Source organism: Porites lutea, chromosome 14 (assembly GCF_958299795.1).
Source record: "Porites lutea chromosome 14, jaPorLute2.1, whole genome shotgun sequence".
Lineage (NCBI taxonomy): Eukaryota > Metazoa > Cnidaria > Anthozoa > Scleractinia > Poritidae > Porites > Porites lutea.
The window spans coordinates 2,204,944-2,228,072 of NC_133214.1; the positions used below are offsets into that span (position 1 = coordinate 2,204,944).

Here is a 23,129-nt window from a genome sequence, read left to right on the forward strand (position 1 = left end):
CGTTTTGGCGGCTGGACCAATTGGAACACGTGGCAGGGGCGTCAATATCCCGGATGAACTAACACTGCTCGCGTTTGTGGTGGGGGTGCATGCAGCATAGGCAAAGCAAAGCTGATGTGATTGCATCGGGTGTACCGTTAGTTTTCGCCATGGTTTTTCGTGATGTGTTTTTGTTTGGTTCTAGAAAGGATACGAGATTTCCATAAATACGATCGAAAGAGAAAATTTGTCATTGCGGTGGACCAGATTGTGGAACAAACGTCGTTCTGCAGGGACTGTCACGAATTCTAGGTTGCATTGCATTGTTTTTAAGCACACATTCTCGATCGCCTTTCATTTCCACTGGCGTTGGGAAAACCAATCGGGAAGCATGAGTTCTGAAGAAAGATCCGATAATTCGGGGCAGACAGATGACAGCAAGTAAGTTAAATTTATCTGAAAGTGGTTTTAAATGAGAAAAGTCGCCGTCTATAGTAGTGGGCGCTACAAAGCTTGAAATGTATGTTGTGTTGGCGAGTTCGAATTCAAAAACATAGCGACCACAAACTGAATCACACAACATTGTTCCTTGCTTTGTTTTCTGCTTGTTGTGATCCTTTCATCTTGTCAAAGCGAACACGATGGTTCTATTTAAGCGAAATTGAAGCTTATCCTCGTAGCAGGTTGTGTGTTGTTTTACATGCAGACTTCAATTCCCTTGGGTGACCCGATCGAACCCGCGTACTTTGCATATCAATGTAGCCTTTCCAATCATTTCAGTTGTTATATTTCTTTCGCCGTATTTTAAAGGTGACTTTTATGGATCGTCCACATGAAAAAATGTTCTCTGATTAAAGTTATCCTCTCTTTGTACACTTTTCATTGCCTTTTCATCGAGTCCGTTCGAGGAGGATACGATCTTTCGTCAACCGGAACGAACACTGACTGACCAAAAGGAAGGAAATGAGCAAATTCGGCCTTTAAATCTGACCTAGATTTTCCTTCCTTTAATTTGTAACTTGACTCGTCGGAATTATCGTCTGAGATTGATCTGTTTCTACTTGTAATTTCTAGTTGGATGGTTTGGTTGCAGAATAGAATTCGCAAAGTGCAATCTTTGATTTTTTTTTTGGTGAAGGAGTTGTTTCTGCATGAAAATTTCGCACAAGTTCTTTGCAAGTTCACAAAGGATAATTTTGTTAATTTTTTTAAATTACTATATGTACTGTGGCAAACAAAATTTGTCTGACGAGGAAACAATGGTTGAGGGCTAAGTGCACTTGATGCCATTGTACTGCTTGACCATACCAGATAGTTTCTCACATTTCAATTGTCATCACAAATTAGTTATGTAAATCACTAAGATGAATTGAGCCATAAAGCTGTAGTAGCTGAAGAAAAAAACTGAGAGCTCTGAAAATTTCTCTTGATGCTGATAACTTGTTTAACATTTACAAACATGCTTGTGTGGTGTATGTGAGTAATCAGTAACTTTTGAGTAACATTGAGAAAAAGCCTCCTTATTTTACTGAAAATTCATTTTGCTGCATAACAAAGTCATTTCAAAGCAGTCTTTTTAAATTAATTTGGAAAACATACACAAAACTTTCATTGAGCGACATTGTTAAGGGTATTAAACTTCATGACTCTTAAAAAAGCGGTTGGTTTGTTACCTTAAATTCTTAAGTCCAAGACGTCAGGATTCCCTGCAGGAGTGCATTGGGTGGACACCTTTAAGACGATCACTCTGCACTGATCTAAATGGTGTCTGTCCTTGAGAGAGTAAACTTTATATTATAAAAAACCTCCCTGAAATAGCTACTGGCCATAATTTGTCTGTACAGGTCTGTTTTAGAATGAATTGACTCTTTACAATGTGATCACCTGTGTAAGGCAGAAACTCCTAACCATGTCCATATTGGAAATAGTTAACTCTCTATGGGGTGAAGACAGTTGCTTGTGGCTCATCCCTGCAGCATTTGTCCTTCAGGGAGGTGATTATAGAAGGTGGAGTTGTCTCTTTATGAGGCTGACATCTCCCTAGGAGCTGGTGGTCACCCATTCGTCCTAACCTGTTCTACAGACAGATTTAAACTTCTGGTTAAATCTGTCTGCGAAACAGCACTGAAATCCTTGTTCAGGGTCCCTACCTGTGTACCAGGATTTGAGAAGGCGTCATGATTGGCCTGTTAACCCTTTAAACCCTAATATCAAAATTGAGATTCTCATTTACTGTCCCTATACAATATCAATAGAGGTATTGGGGAGAATTTGGTGAAATATCAAATAGACTCATCTTCCCTGATCATGTACTCAATTCTCGCAACCACCATGTTTTCTAAAGCATTGATATTATGAGGAGAAATTTCATGCTGATCACTCTTGGGGCTCAAAGGGTTAAAAATGCCTTTGTTAATTTGCCAATCAGGTTGAAAAGAAATTCAAAACGCATTGTCGGGTAAATCATTGAGTCTTTCGGGGGTTCCATCACAGGGATATTAGCATTGCTTCCCAGAAGTTACTAACCAGATTATGTCTGTGACGCAGGCTTATCATTAGTCCTCACCCCATTGGAGTCTGTCTTAATGTACTGTAAAAATTACAAGGTTAATTGTATGGTCGCTGCATTTAATAATGTTGCTTATCTTAAATTTACTTTTAGGTCAGAGAGTGATGATGAGGTAAGTTTGTTTGTTGTTTGTTTGTTTTTGTTTTTAACCTTTTCATTTCTAAACCTGTATGTAATTACCTCAGATGACTTTTTACTTTAACTTTGGAGCCTGTGGATGAAATGTAATGGTTTTACTTAAGCACAATTTACTTTTTAGGAATTTGCAATTTGAAATTGGAATATTGGGGAAATTCTCACTGTGACTAGGTTAAACTTGATGTTAAATAATGTCTTTACTCTTTAAGTCCTTTTAAAGGGGCGACCAACACTAATTGACTAATAATCAGTAATTTTGTTACCTTTGCATCCTGACGTGTCCCTGATGCCTAAAAATCCCCAAAGATGCAAAATAATTAATGGCATGCTTTCGGAAGGACACAAAGATCGATGAATCGATCGTAACATATTTATTTGTAGAAATATCCCATTCGTATAATTTCTTTGTGGCAGTTATTATGGCTGCTGTTTAATAATGCATATTTCTTTTAGCCTTCATTGTGCTTTAAAATAGAAGGACTATATTTTAATTTCAGTATACTGCGATATAGAGTTATTAACTGTCTGGTTACTTTAAGTCCAAAGCATTTTCAATTTTGGACTCTTTTTTTTAATGGGACTCATTGGTTCTGGACTAGCACTCATGATTTTTAACAAAATCACTGACAATGCGATAAATAATTAAGCAGAAAGGTCGTGAAAATTACTATGAAACTCAGAAACTTCTTAATTTGTGAACAGCAGAATTATTTTTGGAATGCTGTGGTGTTGCCAGGAATATGCTATTCAGGCAGGAGAAAACTAGACTGCAAGCAGCAGTGGTAATGAGTGTGTTGTTTTGTGGTCTGCTTCTGAGTCCTGAGCTCAGCTGTTCACAGTTTTCTGAGTTTGATAGTAATAAAATGATCAACAGAGGATAAACACTTTGATCTTTTAACAAATTCTCCCAACTTATTTTTTAAGGAAATGTATGGAGATCAGTGAGGAGAATTTGTATGTGAATATTAGGGCTTAAAGGGTCATACAAAGATTGTTGTTGCTACATACTGTTAGTTTCATTTCCTGCGTAGATGTCAGCTAATAGAAGAGATAAAATCTCTACGAGAGTGGAATTTCCATGAACTGATGTCTACTGTATATTTCTTGAAATGTGTGAAAGGTTAGGAACCATCTTTTTATTTTTATTTTTTTTAGGTCTCAGGTGAACATGTTATTTCTTCAACGGAGGAGTATCAGCCTCCTTACTACGAGCATGTTGAGGAGAATGTTTATTTGTTTGACAGGTAAATACAAAATGTAACATTTGACATGTGCTTTTTGTAGTTCCCCACTCTAGAAACTATAACGGAAACTTTCAGTCCCAGAGGGGGGGTGGAAGGTACTCCCATAAATTTCAGATAGGTGTGTGCCGCCCACGGTCTTAAACCCTGAGCTTTTCAAAGGAAGTGACGTACAAAAATTGACATCCTATGTACGGCCCCAAACCTGAAAAATGACACCTTGTTCAAGGAAAAACAAAAACTAAAAAATTTTATGGTAAGACACAAACCTGCATCAAATCTCTTTCCTAATACTGTTAGTCTGTGCCCACCGTTAAACTCATGCTCTGGGTTACATTCTGTACAGTTTAACTCTTAAATTCTGTACAGTTAAACTCTCCATGCATTTAACTTTCCACTCGCCATCTTGGTCGCAAGTGAGGTTCCCAGAAATCACTTCTCCTAAATCTTGTCCCCATTCTCCCTTGAGTCTCTGAAGTGGGGAATTCACCTCACTGCTCAGTAAAAGTGGTCTTAGTGTCGCACACAGCTATGTAACCTTCAAACAATTTATTCTTTACTCTAGGAAGAAGAGAGTAAACAAGGAAGTGCGAAAGATGCAATGTGACTGCACCTTTGATGCTGGTAAGGGAAAGCTGTGCCTGGCATAATATTTTTTGTGCTTCATGTACATGTACAATGTACATCAAATCAGGGTGAAATAGTGATTGATTTCTATATTGTAACAAATAATGAATTGTAAAGAGGTTTATGAAACAGTTTGAGAAGTTCCAATGTACAATGTAGGTTTGGTTATACTCAGGGCTTGAAAAAGACTTCCAGCTTGCCCTTTAAACAAGCAGTTCTCTCAGTTTTCTTGCCCTTGGCCACTTCTTGCTCGTCTTAGTTAATAATTTTGTGGATCATTATACGTTTCTAGAAAACTGCCCACCTACCCCTCTCCTATACCAACATTTGGCCCTAAGTGGGAAGTAAGTGTTAATGTTGGCTTAGGGGAGGGGTATATAGGTGGGCAGTTTCCCAGAAACGTATAATGTTCCACATTAGGGGATGACTTATCTGGACCCTTGCCCATTGACCACTGCAAAAAATACCATAATATACCATAATTAGCAATTATTGCACTCGGTTATCGCAAAATATCGTGATTTGTCAGTGGCGAGCAGATCAGTTATTCAGCTGAGCCAAATAATTGATCTGCGAGACACTGACAAATCACGATATTTTGCGATAACCGAGTTCAATAATTGTTTTATCATTCGATCACCGAGTTTGGTTTTTAAGGAATATCTTCGGGAAGCGAAGCGATCTGCCATTTTCACGCAAGAGCGGTCACAAGAAGGAGAAAAGCGTGGTTTCATTTATGTATGAGCAGAATAGTATTAGCACCCAAAAACAGTTGAACAACATTGCGCATGAGCACACCATTATTTGTAAGCAGTTATTTGCAGGTCACGTGGTGGGCTCTCGGCCAATGAAAAGGAAGAAACATTTGCATTGAATGATAAAGCCTTTTGTTTGTCACCCCAAAATTTTGCATAAGCATTGTTTTCAGTTTCTCTTGGGGCCATTTTAACTTCCAAGAGAAACTGAAGACAATGCTTGTGCAAAATTTTCGGGTAACAAACAAAGAGCATTATGGTATGTTATGGTATTTCTGGAGTGGTCAATTGGGCATGTAAGCGTTAAAAGTTGTTTAGTTGCCCAGCAAGGGAATCTACTTGTCCTAGACTACCGAACTGGACATAAGCCCAGACTGTATGTGTCTTTTGTTAAATCTTTTGCTGTTTTGTCTGTAGATGATGAGGACTTTGTTGCTTGTGGCGAGGACTGTCTTAACAGGCTGCTCATGATTGAATGGTATGTTTAATTTTTCTTTTTTTAACCCTTTAAGTGCCAATAGTGACCAAACACAATTTTCTCCTAATAATATAGAGATAAAGTTATGAGAATTAATAAAATGATCACCAAAGGGAAAATGCGATGATCTTTTATCCCATTCTCTGAACTAATTCTTAAAGAAAATGTGTGGAAATGAGTTTGGAGAATTTGTATGTGGATTTGGAACTTAAAAGGGTTAATCATTCAATATTTCATGTTAATTACTTGTATAGGACAGAATTGGATAAGCGCTAGCCTTACAGGTTTTCCCGTCTCAAATTTCTCCTATTTTGCTCTTTTGAGATCTATCAGCTCACACTTCTCTCTGATTTCTGTCCTAACAGTAACAGCAGATGTGCATGTGGAACACAGTGCAGCAACAAACGATTTCAGCAGGTCAGTAGAGCAGAAAAAAATAAATGGTAGTATGTCTTTCTTTACATACAGTAAAAACTCGCAACTAAGAACCTACATTTTTAGGAGTTAGCCTAAACAGGTTCTTATATAAATAGTTGTTAACAGAATTTTAGGCTATTTGGGTTCTTAAAATGGGTTCTTAATCCTGGAGAAAAAACAATTAAAACACAAACAAGTTGGTCATTAGCCTATACTTTTATTTTCTCAGCCCCAAACCACCCCCCCCCCAAAAAAAAATACATTTAAGAAGATATCAATTGATATGTTTACATGTATTGCTTAGTATGCTTTGTAAGTCTGCATATCTTGCACTCATTTTTCTTTCAGTTACAACGACGGCAATCTGCTTTTCTTGCTTCAAATATGATTCTTGCAATGCAGCTGTAATGTACTAGTATGATTTTAGAAAATAGAACCTATTTTAAATTTCTTAGGCTAAATAGGTTCTTGTTTATAGTGGGTATAAATGACCAATTTTAGGCTAACAGGTTCTTAATTTTTAGGTTCTTAGTTGCGGGTTTTTACTGTATATATGGTGTGGCAGTCAAAGTCAGATCAGAGACGGATGAATCAGAAGTTTCCATTTCTTCTGACTCAGCTTATGACTCGGTTGCTCATGATCTAGTGAAAACCAGATTGTGGGGGTTGGAAGGAGCGGCAGAAGGATAAACCAATCACAATGCACGTTCCCGTGCTTTGTGATTGGTTTAGTTCTTCCATTTCTGCTTGTGACTCCGACAACCTAATATTTACTTGATCATAAGCGATGGAGCCGTAAACAGAATCGAAACCCTTTTTTCACTTGTTCATAAAGTCTTACTCTTCTGATTACGACTCTGACTCTGTCGTTAGTGATACCCAGCCTTTAAACAATGCTCTTCCTTTAGGGCTGCAAGGTGAAAGTGGAAGTCTTTAAAACTGAGAAGAAAGGATGGGGATTGCGAACACTTGAGGATCTTGAGCCGTAAGTTTGTCTTGTAGTTTGTTATCATTTGAACACTGCCTGGTTAGCTCAGTTGAAAGAGTGTCGGTCTGCTGAGTGGGAGGTTGTGAGTTCCAAACCCCGCTGGACCAACACTCAGGGTCTTTAAAATAACTGAGGAGAAAGTGCTGCCTTTGCAATGACTTCTGCAAACAGTTAGACTTTCTAGTCTTCTCAGATAAGGACGAAAAACCGTAGTTCCTGTCTCACAGCACTTTCACCTATCTGGTTCTTTGTGGGAAGTAAAAGAACCCACACCACTGTTTGAAAAGAGTAGGGGACGTAGACCCCAGTGGTGTGGCCAACCTCTTGTGGGCTGGGTAGGTTATCTGCAAGGACACCAGGGCTGTCAATAAGGGCCGGTAGCCGGTCAAAACCGCCGGCTAGTAAGCCCTCTTTAGCTGGCTACTTTCATCTCCTTATCTACCATAACTGCTAACAGAAAATAAGCATCATCAAATAAAAATAATTGTAAAGCATCCGTTTCCCAGTTTTGGATGACATTGAACGCATATTCTAGCAGGTTTAGATCTGTAACACGTTCGAACTGTGCAATGTCTTGCAACGCCTGGGACATTTCAACGGCATTGTTCCCAGTCTTGCGTGTATTTTGACGAAACAACATGGCGTCTACGGTGGAAAATACCTCTTGAAAACTCCTGCAAACGCCATTTCCGATACTCTAATTTTCAAAATGTCCCTAGATGCCTCGGCCCTCAAGAACTTGTGCCTTTGGTGCGAGTTCCAAAGCCGCCTACTATTTATTTTGAGCCTGCTACTTAAGAACTTGTTGACAGCCCTGGACACACTTAAATTGGAGCCTCGCTCTTTTGTTGTATGTTCCACACTATATGGTGGAAGTGATTAAATAAATAAATAAATGAATAAATGAAATCGTGATGTGATTGCCAGTGTGCCTTATATATGCTTCCTGACAAAGAGATATCCTTTGATTGGTAACACCATAGCCTTTTGTCCTCAGTATTAAAAGTGAGGGTAATAAATGAGTTGGGCTAAGGACCAGCTCTGAAAGGGTTTAAATTACCTGTAACTCACATGCCCTCCAAATCTTCTTGGACAAGTAAAAATCCAATTACAAATTCTCCAAACTGATCTCCATACATTTTCTTAAAGAATTAGTTGGGAGAATTTGAGAAAAGATCAAGGCATTTTCTCTTTGGTGATCTTTTATTGATTCTCATGACCTAATCTCTTGACAATGTATGGATATTGCCAAGAAAGTTGACTTTGGTCATCATTGGGAATGGCAATGCTTGACTGGGGTTTGCTCAAAATTCTTAGCCCAGCAAAAACAATGTCTTAAGTTTGATAGCACATAAATACTGTTTTTACAACACTTTTGTTTAGAAATCAGTTTGTGATGGAATACTGTGGGGAAGTTATGGATTACAAAGATTTCCAAGAAAGAGCAGAACGTTACGACAAAGAGAACCGAAGACATTATTATTTCATGACACTTAGAGCTGATGAGGTAATAATTGGCTGCTTTTACCAGATATTAGGGAGTTTTAGCAATGACGACAGTGACGGCAGCGAGGATATCAAAAAGGCAATTGGTTTAGTGCTCTGCCACGACTGCATGACCATGATGTGAAATTTGATAATACATTGACAGTTGTTTGTACTTGCCACTTCACTGTTTTGTTGTTATTCATGTATAACTGTACTTCCACAGATTATTGATGCCACATTTAAAGGAAATCTATCACGATTCATCAACCATAGTTGTGACTCAAACTGTGAAACTCAAAAGGTAGGTTGATGAAAACACGACTTACTGTAAATCCTGACGTTATTATAAGTTACAATTAACTAACCTTTGTATGGATGCTGCACAGTTAGCAATTTTTAATGCATGTCTTCAGAATTTTTTTACCCTTTGGCTGAGATTCACCAGAGTATGGTCCTTTTTTTTCATTTAACTAACCCTTTTATCACTATCAGTAGCCAAAGTAAAAAATTCACACCAAAAACACATTTTTTGAAAAATCAGAGAAATTATTAGAACCATACATGAGGTTTGTCGAAGAAGTTTTATTTGAATGGTAACACCTTAAGAAATCATCCAAAGAATACACAGTCAAGGTGTAATGTTACCATGATTTGTCCAGTAATGAAAGGAAGTAGTCCTGCTTAGTAGTGCTTTGTCACCACAGATAAATCATTAAATTTACTTAATCATATCTACTATTGTCGGATCAGTGAGGAGAATATTCATAATAACATCATTTCTGTTTGTTTTAGTGGACTGTGAATGGCTTGCTTAGAATTGGATTTTTTACCCAGAGACATATTCCAGCAGGAACTGAACTGACATTTGACTACAAATTGCAGCGTTACGGGTATGATTACACTATAGCATTTATTTTTTAATCACGCAGTTTATTGATGTGCTCTGTATTGATTAGGGTTTGACTGCTATGTACACTGTATAGTTTTGTCATTCCTAAAGTTTATCATGTATAATGCAAATAAATTGTGGGGAATGTCTATTTGAAAACCAACATGTAATGGAGAAATGTGATGTATCTTTATGGTACTTTTATGCACCAAAAGTACAATCGACATAAATACCATTCACCGCCATGATGTTTTCCTTACTATGTGCATGAAAAACTTACTGTGAAACTCACAACACTGGAACGCTAGCAATAATAATTCTGGAATGTTGTGGTGCAAGGAAAGAGGCAATCAGGCGTGTGAAAACTAAATTGCAAACAACTGTGGTAAAAAGTTTCTGGTTTTGTGGCCTGTTCACATGTCCTGATGTTAATGGCGATTGGTTATGACACGATAAATACTCAAAATATTTCAGATTTTCACAATCTTGTTAGTTTGACAGTAATGGTAGCACTATTTTCTTCTTTTGGTGAATTTGCACAGGAAAGTGGCTCAAGTTTGTCACTGCGAGGCTGACAACTGTCGTGGATTCATTGGCGGTGAAAAGCAAACTCCTCTGAAGAACACAGTTGAGAGAATCACTACTCCACCCACTAGCTCTCCAAGGAGGAGAGCTCGTAAGAAGAGGAACCTAACGGCTGAATTTGATGATGTTACGGTAAATCCAAAAATGTCATTTGAAGCTTGTTTTAGTTGTCCTGCTTTTTAGTTGAAAATTGCTTGGTTTCAAACCAAGGGGGACTGGGTATGAGTCTATATGTCCTGGGATTATCAACCTGAGATATAGCCAATCACAATCTCTTAAATATACAATATCCCGTACATCTTTAGGCAATTTCCAGCATTTGGCATAGGACTCTTGTTGATTGGTTTTTCGAAGTACCCGACAGATATTTAAGAAAACAAAATAAACAAACACTTCATGTCATGCAATCAAGAATAATAACCTCCTTTCTCCAACACCAGAAACAGTATCAGTAACATGTTACTATAGCTACCAACCTTTGGGAGCAGCCCTTATTTAAAGGTCTTGATGAACACATGCCTCCACCCTTCCCTCGATACCCCCTTAACCTGAAGTGAAGATCTGTAATAGGAACTAGCAGAGTATCTACTTTGGAAATTTTTCTAAAACTAATTTTTGGTTTGATTTGTTGTCAGCTTGAAGATGAGGTTGAAAAACTTTTGGGAGATAACAGGGGATTGGTGCAAAGTGACCACGCCTTAAAACTGTCACGACTTATGGTGCGAGCAGAAACCACAGAGCAGAGAATAATGCTTCTTAAAATCCTGCAGGTAAATACTGAATTATGAAGTGTTTTGGGAGGCAAGTAGTCTGGTAGAAAAATTGACATTTGTTTACATGGACGCCTGTAGGCTATAATATGGGCAGGCTGCCTTGTAGAAAAGGCTTGGCTACCAGGAAGCAAGATAACTCTAAAATTATCCGATTTAGCATGGTCGCCTTTTTATGTGTCTATGTACTCGCAGGTTAATATTATTTTTTTTGTCAACTTTTCTTTTGCAGAACACCACTGACCAGTCTTGTTTGAAGGGCTTTCTAAGATTTCAAGGCTTGTCCCTGTTATGGAGCTGGATGGTTGATGGAGGAGAAAAGAAGCCAAAATTGCGGAGAGAGGTAAAGATCAGGATGTAATCTCTTTGAATATTCCAATTTAATTATCACATTGTCATTGCAGCGTGCAAAGAAAGTAGTGTCTGATAGCTCGGGGCTAGTGGATTTTGTTATCGGGCGAGTGAATTCTGTTCTTAACTTGCCCGACAGGTCAGTGAAGTTTTTTACTGAAGAACTGTGAAATCATTTCCGCATCATATTAAACTTGTGCTCATAATTCACTGAATGGTACAAACCTCTCCACTTTGAAAACATTTATCTGTCACTTCAATTCTGATGGTAAACCTTTGAATGCATTTACAAATTCCCAGTTCCTCCTGGTTGTTATCAGTGTAAATGAGAAGGATTGTTTAAACTGTTTGTACAGTGTAACGGAAGCAGGGAAATTGCTTAATTGGTACTTTGAGAAATTGAACTTTGATTATTAAGGCATGTGCTTTTTGAGGAAGGAGTGAAGACCATTCTTTGTACCTTGCCTACTATGGTATTGGGAAGCTAAATATTTTGTTACCATCAGTTTTTGGCCAACCAAAGTTCTTCAATGCAATTTCTGCAATGGCATTGATAACCACAATTCTGAGTGTTCATCAAGCTTTTCACTCTAGTAGGTTATCAATTCAGGAAAGATTCTGAAATGTGATTTTATGTTTGCTTGTAGTTGCTCGAGACTTTAAAATACCTTCCGATTGCTACTAAGAACCAGCTTGAAGATAGTAAAGTCATAAAAGTGGTCAGAAAATGGGCGTCATCTCACTGCCCAACTGTTGAAGGGGGTTCCAGCAGTGGACAGGAGTCACATGGCGACAGCCCCGCAGATTCTGAGTGTACAGCGGGAACTGAAGAAAATGATTATGAGAAGGACAAGAAAGAGAATGGTATCCCTGTGTTTGAAAGGCAGTGCTCCAATAAGGATCAATCTGATGATGATTCTCTGGATGCTGAAGTTGCCAGCTTTAATGTTGAGAAGACTATGGACGGTGGATCTTTAAAAATAAAAATGGCTTCGGAAAGCTCAGGAAAGTCTCCTGATGACCTTTCAGAGGATGATGCGAAGTCAGAAGATGAGCGGTTGCCAGCAGATGGGGTTGGGTTTATGGCCAATGAATTGTTGAAGGCTTGGAGTTCACTTAAGGTACTCATGTTTTAGCTTTGCTTTCTTGTGGTAAATTTGGTTCCCCACGCTAGAATGTTGACTGACTGTGTTTGAAAAAAGTTTGAGTGGATTTAGTCCACAGATCCAAAAGTTAGTACCGCCTTGTCCGGCATAATAAACGGTATTACAGGAAAGTACTGCTCAGTAGCTTTCATTTGAATGGTCTTACCATAGGATTTCTTCCATGTTTGGGATGGTAATATTTAATTAATTTTTGTTTCCTCCAATTGTTTGCAGGAAGTCTACAGGATACCAAAGAAATCTGCGACTCCTGTAAGTTAAAGGCTTATAATTGATCATTTTCTCCAGTAATCATAGTTTGATATTAACCTTTGGTTACCATATGACCTCTGCTCATGTTAAAAAATATTATAAGCTGAGAGAAACTGGTCGAGCATTAAGGAGTGAAGAACTATTCAGAAGGATTATTGGTCAATTATTTAAATGAAGTCTAACTGATTTATCTATGCTCGGTTTATCTAAAGTAAATATCTGTTGTTAATTGGCTGAGCTATTGATCTTGTCCAATGTTCTCTCCTTAGGCAAAGCAGGACAGAATTGTTGAGCTGACAATAGCAAGCAGTCCGGCAGGTACCCTATATCACAGTTATTTTTAAGGCTTGTTGAACTTTCATTGTTATTAGCAGTAGGCATTTAATCGTGAATTTTTGCACTGATATCCCTGTGTTTTTTTAATTTTTGTTTTCAATCTTAAAGCTTCATGTAAAAAGGCAGTGAAATTTGAAAAACAAATTGCAGCAAACAGTGCACTGCATTGAAGAGTATGCCAAGCTTTTTTTTACCTGACCATAAAATCTTATTGATTTAATATTAAAAAGCGTTATTCGATGTTGTTTTCTAGGAAGTACCAATGGCGATCATGCTAGGTAAGAATTTGTAATATTTTCACTTAATGCAAAGTGAAACTGGAATATTACATTTAATAGTAGAGGCAGGATATACTTCCGGGCTTGTTCCTTGCAAAATGTACCCACCTATCCACTGAAAAAACCTGGGTTATATTGTCCTCGCTTCATGACACACGTATTCAGAGCAGTGGAATTTCATGCGACATGTTGTAGAAGCAGAATTTTGTTCCTACAATAGGTAAATTGACCATTGTGGCTTTTATACTCTTATACACTTCATTGAAATGTTCATTTTTGTTTTGTTTTTTGGCAGGACTCCAGTTGAAACTTTCAGTTCTCCACGGAGATTAGACTTAATCATGAAAAGTCTTCATGATTCTCCGAAACCCCTGTTCCCCGTGGAAACCCAGACCCCGCCGGAATCCCAGGGTTTCTCCACAAGTAACGAAGAAACAAACGTACAGAAAGGCTCTCCAATGGAACGTCCCGCTTCAAAAGCTGGTGACTTTAGCTTGTTAGAGTTTGAAGATGTGTTAGAAGCTAAAGATGGTAACTCAACTCCTGATAAAAGTGAAGATAAACTTGCAAATCGTTTGTTATCAGAAAATATGGAGGCGTCTCGTGATATTAAGTCTCAGAATATGTATAATACTTTGAAGTTTGGTTATCAACAACGAATGAACTTTAACATGGATCAGGGGTCTGGCAAGTTTCAGCAGAAACCCCGTGGGAACAAAAAGAAAAGGAAAAAGTGGAATCAAACCCAGAGTTTGTTCCAGCAGCAAGAAAGGAATAATCAAAGTTCAGGAGATTACAACAGTTATGGAAATTATAACGCAAACTCTCAAATGAACTGTGGTCCACAACAAGGCATGGCTCAATGGGGGGTTCCTTCTCAGGGCAACATGAGTGCCCCTCAGAATTACCAAGGCAACCAGTTCTTCGTTGGTGGACCTACAGGACTTGATCAGGGTCCAAGACCCCAGAATGTGGGACCCGGTAATTTTGTAGGAAACTTTTCGCAGCAGGGTCCCCCTGTTCCTAATTTTAGTGTTCCTCCGCCAAATATTCCACCGATGGATTTTTTCCGCAAATTTCCTCCGCCGAATTTTCCTCAACAAGGCCAGCCTTCAATGATGCAGAACGTGCCGCAGAATCCTCTTATGCCTCAACAAGCTGTTCCTCCCCCGTCGCTTCAACCTAACCAGCCGCCGTTCTTCTCGCCGAACCAGCAGTCACCCTATAGTAGGCTCCCACCTCCCCCGCCTTTTCAAGCCAACTTGCCCACCCCTCCCTCACAATTTATGCAGTCTAACATCATGCAACAACAGCAGCAGCCTCAAAACGTGCAGTCTACTTTCCAGTTTCCTCCGTTCAACTCTCCAGCGGCCCCGCCCTTAAACATGCCTCCCGTGCAACAGACGAGCCCCCCAGGGACTTTCCCAGTTGCCGCGCAAGTTCAAGGACGTTTGTACGAACCTTCTCAGTCTTCAGAGGCGGAGTCTTTCTCCCTCCAAGCTGTTGCTGTTTCAACCTCCTCAATAGATGCGTATAACACGAGAGAAATTTCAGAACCGTGGACACCATCGCCTGTGAAGAATAAGCCGATACATCTCCCTCCAAACTGGAAATCAGCGACCGACCCACAAGGAAAAGTTTACTACTATCACACGCAAACGAGGTATGGAAATAACATTCAGTAAAATTTCCGTCTTGTGCAAAATACCGAAAAACAAATTTCAAAGAGGTTTCATGATTTCATCACCAGACAGTTTCGAGCGTTGGAACTACATTACATATCCACATTCTGACATTTAGCCTCCCACGCAGACTTTCTTTAGGCTCGTCACGCGATCCTCTCCAAAGAGGAAGGAACGCGTGATGAAACCCCAAGATTGTATCCTTGGGAGACGAAAACGCACGGAAAGGACTGAACCCGACTTCCGTTGGTCAATTTGCTGCTCTGCCATTGGTCAAGACGGTTTCTAGATCTGTGCGCACCACCGTCACCATCATCTCATTGGGAAGCTTAAGCAAGGAGTCTTTGAGCAGCGCATGCCAACCGGAAGTGGACTCTCTGCATTCTTGGCAGTGGATTGGCCCAAATTTGTAGGCAAATCGTCTCTATAAGAGTAAAGACTCTCAGCAAAACAAATTTTATAGCGTCAGGACATATTAAAAGGGAAAAGACCTTACTTTCGATTGATGTACGTCGCTCAAACACGTCTATGCTTAAGCTCCCCGTTATACTTGCTAAATGCACCTATTGTGGTGTGCAGTTTAACACCGAAAGTAGCAAGTTGAAAAGACCTCCCCACTACTCACTCTTTATCATCCTTTCCACCGTCAGATGTTCTCCAGCTCTTCCCTGAAACCCTCGCCCTCTGTCGTGCATCACAAAAAATGATCTTTTTTCATTGAATTTTTCTAAAGGAAAACGCAGTGGGAACTTCCAAGGTGGGAAAGCAGTCCCTCATCAGAAGAAGATCAGCTAGGCAATATAACAGCACCAGAGGACACAAGTATAACGCCTCAGAGATACAACAGCATAGACGAGGTAACACTTGTGTCATTTTAACTGCGAATTGTATTTACAGTCGACTCCCGATAACTCTAGACTACGAGTAGTCCCCCATTTTCCCTCAGGGATAGTAGAGCGAGCGAAACACGAGCGCGCGTGAAAATCACCCCACTCGAGAAAAGGCGACACGCAGCGGGGAGAGAGAAAAATGAGGGGAAAACAAATCATTTTTCTCTCATTTTTTCTCTCCCCGCCGCGTGTCGCCTTTTCTCGCGCGGGGTGATTTTCACGCGGGAACGCGTTTCGCTCGCTCTATTATCCCTGAGGAAAATTGGGGGACTACTCGTAGTCTACGATAACTTCAACCTTCAAGGGAAATCGAAAAAAGTTCGAGTTATCGGGAGCTCGAGGCAAATAGCTGGCAATAAGAAAATGAGCAAATGGGATGGGGCGAGAATGCAAGTGTCATGCACACTTCACTTCAAGGGCAGCAAGAGATATACATCGATATTTTTTAGAAAAGAATTTAGCAACAACGTTTATGCAGGAATGGACACTAAATTTCAACTGGACTGACAAAAAAGTACAGGCAAAGAATTCGTGGTTGTTTTGAAGTAAAGTCAATGTTTCGGCCTTCAGTAGACTGGATTTTTTTGCCGACTTGTCACGCGCTTGAAATATGGTTCGAGTTATATAGAAATGATCTGAAGGGAAACAAAAATTACTTTGAGGTAGCGGGAGATTCGAGTTATCGAGGGTAAAATTACAGTAAATGCATGAAGGAAATCTAGGGGAAATTAATTTTGGTTCGAGTTAGCGAGGGTTTCGAATTATCGGCAGTCAACTGTACTGTATTTGTAGTAGGAGTTGTTCTCTGAAAATAGTCTTGAAAAAGTATGCAGTTATCGGATCATTTTAGGCTTGTAAGAAACTGCTCACCTACCCCTCCCCTAAACCAACATTATCACTTACTTCTCACTTAAGGCAAAATGTGGGCTTAGGGGAAGGGTAGGTGGACAGTTTCCCAAAAACCTAAATTATCATTTTGTGAATCTTGTGCAGCTTTCTTCGCCAAAAGCAAAGGTAACGAAGATTGTGAAGACACCAACCACACCTCCAGGGACCCCCCCTGAAAGCCCGACTCTCACCACTGCCCCAGCGGATACTACAGCGCACAGGAGGGACGAGGAACACATGCTGGGAAGAGAGGATCCCTCGGCTGGTCCGTCATCGCAACAGAGTAAGATTAGAGAAATGTTTAGAATGAAGGTAGGTGATGAAAACTTAATTATCAACCCTTCACTCTTAATGCACCTATCAATGTAAAGCCGGCGTGGGGGGAGGCAGGGCATGGGGTGGGGATTCGATTGTCTTTGTTAGCCCTGGGGTAGGGCATTTGACTGATCTTGTCCTCCCAGGGGAGGGGATATTTGAATCTTTCTTCGCCCGACGTGGAGATATTTGATTGCGGACTCGGACGAAAAAGACTGAGACCAAACATATGTCTCCCTCTTCCGCGCTTCACGCATGCACTGTACGGTTTGAAAAGATCAGGAAGTCATGGAGGCCAATGAGAACAAGCGAAGGCTGAGTGGATTTCACTGTTTTGTCTTCAAATTTCGTTTGTTTTAGCGTGTTTTTGATCAATTGAACCTCTTGAAATACTGTGGTATCAAAGTAAACGGAAGTAAAGAGTAACCAAGTCGATTTTTGCAAGTACAATTGATTATTTTATGGCTCATTCGCTACAGTCACTGCAAACTTATAAAACTGACTTTCTTTGTACCCTTTACTAAGAACGGTATATTTAACCTTACAAAATGTGGACTTTCTCTAAAGGTTTATGTATTCTACGCAGTATAACACGGATTATGGTTAAAACGTATAATTGCATCTGTAACAGGAACATGTATCTTTGGTGATGCAGCAACATTTATAAAAGATTGCAGAGTTTTATTTGGAGATATTTTTATTGTACCTTTCTTAGGTCCTGCCTTGGGATTGACAGCAATGTGCGGCCTGGGGTGGGGAAATTTGGTTGCATTTGACTGGAATGATGTGCCCGTGGGCAGGGAATTTGATTACAAATTTTTGAAAAAAGTCAAATTCCCACCCCATGCCCTCCCTCCCCCCCCCCCCCCCCCCCCCCCAGCCGGCATTACATTGATAGGTGCATAAGAGTGACCAATATCAATTTTGTCCTAACAGCATCCACACATTATCAAATAGAAAAGGTTATGAGAATTTGTAAAGTTAAAACCAGGGGAGAAGTGCTTTGATCTTTTATCCAATTCTCTCAACGGCTTCTTTAAGGAAGTGTAAGGAGATCAGTGTGGAGAAGTTGATATTTGGGTTTAAAGCGTTCATTGAAAAAAAATGAAGGTGGGTCGTTCAATGTGACGATCACATGGCTGAGGTTTAGCGTCGATTCTGCCTAAAGTATTCTGATTTAGAGTTGCGTTCAGTAGAGAATCTGAATTAATTCATAGCTGCTTTGAATTTTCATTGGTGGGCTTTGCATTGGCCAAAAAAATCACGTGACGCAACTTTGTTAACCAATCATAAATTAAATCAAGACCAAATCGTGTCTTACGCGCACGCGCATTCCCTCGTTTCTGATTGGCTCATTGCTTTCTCCTCTTATGTTCTGATTGGCGTGAACTATTTAAAACCATCAACTTAATCCGCTCTTTTTTAATTTGTAGTGGTAAAGTTGCTGACATAAGAGTATTTTTCGTTTACTTTTTTATTATATTTTGCAGCTTTCCAATGTAGTTGTCAACTGTCTGAACCCTTTTTTCAAAGTGGATTGTAAGCTAGGCAGGATATTGACTACAGATGACTTCAAATATTTAGCTAGGAAGGTACGTTTTTTTTTTTGATAAATCTTCAGGACACCCACATCCCCCTCCCCCACGCTTTTTACGCCTCATGGTCTGTAGATATGCGTCCGGTCAACCAAGCCAGCCCGGTATGACCCGGTAGTCCTTTGTGCAGACAGCGTGTACAAAAATGTGAAGCTCGCGGTCTTCTGTACTGCAGTGAGCTCTTAATGTTTTCGTCACTATTTCTTCAGCACTAGCCAGCTAATCCCACCAGCTAAGCAGCCTAGGTCGGACACATGCTTGTCCTTTCAAAACAGAAAATTTTTTTGCAGTCCTGTAGCCTGCGTAGCAAGCGTTTCCTCGCGAGGTTCGTCTAGAAAGCTGGGACAAGAGCAAAAAAAAAATGAATGACGGGGGAGGGGGAGGGGAAAGAAGGAACCGCTTGCCCGCAAACCCCACGATTTTGAAAAACTGCGTTCGCCCACGAACGCAGCTTTTGATTGGCGCGGTGCGGGTAGTGTTGATTACTTAGCATTCGAAACATCAATCAAACCAGGTATGCTTTGTTTTCGTGCATCACGTACAGATCTGGTCTCATCTGATTTGTGGTCGCAGATTACAAGTGCTTTCGACTGATATTTATTGGAATCGTGTTTGTGCGAAGGTTTATGAGATCAGAGTCTTCAAAGTATAATTGGAGATCGAGCAGTGGAGACTAGGGAAGGCAAATTTATTGAGAATGACTACGTGAGGATCTGACTGGAAAAAATGGACTGTTTGTTGGAGATATTAAACATCAACATAAATCAGAACATCGGTACTCGACACTAGCTAAAGCCGCCATGGACAAGCGATTTGTCAGCTTTTTGAAATGAAAAGATTCTTTTTGTTTATTTGAAATTTAGGGGCAAGTATTGTAGAGAACGTTTCGACACAGGCTGAAGAGCAGCCGCTTTGCAAAACTTATACCCGGCGGAGTGAATTGTTCCGGACAAATCATTTCTGACGTGTGGCTTTATCTCGTCTGAAACCTTGTCGACACAATAAAAAACAAGAAACTCCGCAGCAATCGCTCATAGTTTTAACTTTCTTTTATCGTAAATGTTTTTTATTACAGTTCTTGCAATCTCCTGCAACGTGTTCTATTAGAGAACAAAGTAATTTTACAAATCTGGTACATGTAATCCAGGGGTAATCTGTTCGTTATGTTTCTATTTTGACGAGCTGTCAATTTACAAATGAACCGAACCGTGAAATATCAAGGGGCGTTTTCCAGAATCGTGGGGTTTGCGGGCAAGCGTTTCCTCTTCTCCCCTCCCCCTCCCCCTTCAACCCTTTTTTTTTGCTTCCGCTCTAACTTTCGCGCAATAACTCGATTGGAAACGCTTGCTACGCAGGCTAGCAGTCCTGCTGCGAGTTTAATTGGTGATAACAACCATACTCATCTTCTCTGCGTCGTACCTCAAGTAGCCCGTCAAGTTCATTGGAAAAGTACTTCACTTTGTGTAAAATCTTTTCATTTATTTGTTTATTTATTTATATATTCATTTATTTGTTAACATCTACATCGCTAAACGGAGGTGGGTGCCTGGAGTGTACAGGGGCTTCCATTTTTGGTAGCAGCCCCTACATTGAAAAACGCCCTCGTGGCTGGGTTGCCCTGTTGTGCCACCCATGAGCCCCCACACAAAAGGAAACAAACAGGTACCCGTCATAAGTGGATAAAGAGCAACAGAGAGAAGAGGGAGGGGAAGAAAGTAGATGAAAGAAACCTCGTGGCATGATCGATGTAGCGAGCTACTGGGCATGTGCGAACCAAAAGACCGCTGACCTCTAGCACTGTGGACCCTGTTATTTGCTAACTCTTTTAAACGGCCTTAAATGCATGTTATTTATTTATGTGTTATTTTCTTTACTTTTCAGTTGACACATGGAATTCTAATGAAGGAGCTGCACCACTTAAAAGACGAGGAAACGTTGCAGTGCAACGACTCCGTTAAGATCAAAACTAAGGAGTATATTCGAAGTTATATGAAAAAATTTGGACCTGTGTACAAAAGAACATAGCTCACTGGTTCTCTCCTCCCAGCGGGATCCTTTGCGGAGGAGAGAAGCTCACTATCTATAGGTTATATGTATTTACTTTGTATATATTTTTTCAGACTAGCATACACGTCTTTTAAATTGTTTTATGGTTTTAGCACGTTTTTGTATATATATATGCTGGGAACCCAGTTTGTAGGTCTTGTGTACAACCAAGGATTTTATCTGCTCTTTCTGGAACCTATGCATCACGAAGGACGGTTGGAAATTCAACGCACTTGAGCACTTTTTCTTGTACGAGGACATTTGTATTTGACTTCAAAATCTAATAGGAATTTGTATATATAATTTATCTTTACTTTAGTGGACTGTCTCGCAACGGAAGTCTTCGTGTTTAGAATTTTAGCTAACCATAGGGACAATTCCCACTGTCGCGCAATTTTCACGTGCGTAAACACGAAAATTTTGCCGCGTTTAAAAATCATAATAGGGGCAATGTATGAAAGGCTGCTCGTAAACTTTAAAGTTGAGCGAGGTTCAACTTTTACGTTTACGCGTGACCATCCATACATTGCCTCTATTTTACCAATCACGCTCGTAAAATTTATGTGCGCACGCACCTGAAAATTACTTGACAGTGGAAATCCACTCTCAGTGTCGATTCCGCAAATGGTGACTGCGTTCTGCCTAAGATACTTTCTTTAGCAACACCAAAGGTTGGCTTTGCTCTTCAATGCTATTATTTATTGCGTTTTGAACTCGTTTTGAACTCGTCGAGTGAATGTAGACAGTCCTCCGTGATCGGTTTGTGTTCATATTCTGTGATATATATATGATGTACACCTTTGTTAGTTCAATAACTTATATTTCTTCATCGTCGTTCGTTCTTACAGTCTTCATCACGTTCAAAGTAACCAGAGCACTGTTAACACTTCTGTTTCTTGTAAAAATGCTTAGGTGTTTTAAAACTTGTCTTTGCGCTAGAAGACGAGGTTGTATTTTTTAATGGTTGTTTAGTGTGTCCTTTTTGCCTAGTTGCCTTTTTTAAAGATATTTTCGCAGAAAAACCTTACTTCAGGACGGCGCTATTTTCTAAGCTTTTCACATGCGTCAGAAAGAAGATTCTTGCGCGCGCGGATCACGTGGAGGGCAGGGAACGCGGAGCGCGATAGGCGTACCTTTCATTTCGTGTGGGCAAGCCCCTTTCCTGCACTTCAGAATGTAGAAATTTCAATTTCTTGTTGTAGCTTCTTGTACTAGTATTGTATCTTTTAGCAAAACTCGGCCGCTCTTAGGGAATTTTCAATCATACTAGCCTGCTAGCAAGTTCTCCGGGCGCTCTGGCGGCGAGGCTCACTCGCTGGCTACAACCATACAAACACTGCCATTGGATATTCAAGTTGGATTGGACACTGCCTCTCTAACCCTTTAAGCTCCAAGAGTGATCAGCATCAACTTTCTCCTTGTAATATCAATGCTTTGTAAAACAGAGTGGTCATGAGAATTATGGACATGATCACACAAGATTTGCTTGATATTTTATCAACTTCTCCCTACTACTTCTGTAGGAAATTAATAGGGGCAACAAATGAGAATCCAAATTTTGATCTTACGGTTTAAAGGGTTAAAGAGTCATATAATAAAAAGGGGTAATAGGGTATGCTTAAACGTATTGTCAGAGGTTAAGGAGTTGATTAAGTAAACTATTCGAGATGCTTTGCGACTGCCATTGAAAGCAACAAATGTTCTTCAGAAAACTGATTTACTTCTTATTTATCTGGAAGATGTCTCCTAAATGTTTATTACCATCTAAACTTACCAAATACAACGAACTCACCAACTGAATCTGCAGTGTTTGTTTTCTTTTCGTTTTTTAATTTCCTTTTTCATTCAAGTTCTTATTTTAATTATTTTTTGTTTTGATTACTAAGAGTAAACTTAAAAATTTCTTCGCCATTTCTGAGCTCATTTTCAACTGCTTTGCGCGTTTATTTCTCTGCGGAACGACCCCTTCCTTGGCTGTTTGGTTTCCTCTTGCAAGTCAAGTAAAGTTCCCAAGGTCTGTAGTCGTTCTCTCGGCAGTGAACCACTGAAGTCTCAACAGTCGAGGCTTTTCGCCTCAGAAATTTGTTATTTCGGTCTGTAAAAGGACGTAAAAGTTCTAACAGAAAGATTTTATGGCTGTGAAAAAGTCAAGAAAGTTTCCCGGTTTTGTTAATGATTAATATTTAAAAGACAGTGCATTCAAAGCAGTTAAAAAGGAAGCTAAGTTCTAAACTTGTTAGTCAAGGAGCTTTTTTCTGAAAAGCTTTATTGAAAGAGTTGGTTCAACCCGCCCAACAGAAAAGGTCCAATACCAGATTTATATAGAAGAGAAACTGCAATTAAGACTCGCTCATGCAGGGGGTCAAGGTTCGTAACCGAGCAGTGAGTTCATACAGACCCAATTTTGTT

At 39.8% G+C, this 23,129-nt stretch overlaps 1 protein-coding gene across 1 annotated transcript; it reads left to right on the forward strand.

Moving 5' to 3' along the window:
• Positions 1-54: 54 nt before the first annotated feature.
• LOC140925235 (histone-lysine N-methyltransferase SETD2-like) lies at positions 55-22,520 on the forward strand. The gene is made up of 22 exons (XM_073375224.1): positions 55-420; positions 2,642-2,660; positions 3,842-3,930; positions 4,493-4,551; positions 5,727-5,787; positions 6,153-6,204; positions 7,113-7,189; positions 8,576-8,699; positions 8,904-8,981; positions 9,473-9,570; positions 10,112-10,286; positions 10,790-10,924; positions 11,157-11,267; positions 11,923-12,396; positions 12,655-12,690; positions 12,960-13,008; positions 13,280-13,304; positions 13,600-14,967; positions 15,720-15,843; positions 16,870-17,076; positions 18,570-18,671; positions 20,556-22,520. Exons 1-22 carry the CDS (start codon positions 371-373, stop codon positions 20,697-20,699), a joined length of 3,657 nt encoding a protein of 1,218 aa, XP_073231325.1. The 5' UTR covers positions 55-370; the 3' UTR covers positions 20,700-22,520.
• Positions 22,521-23,129: the final 609 nt, after the last annotated feature.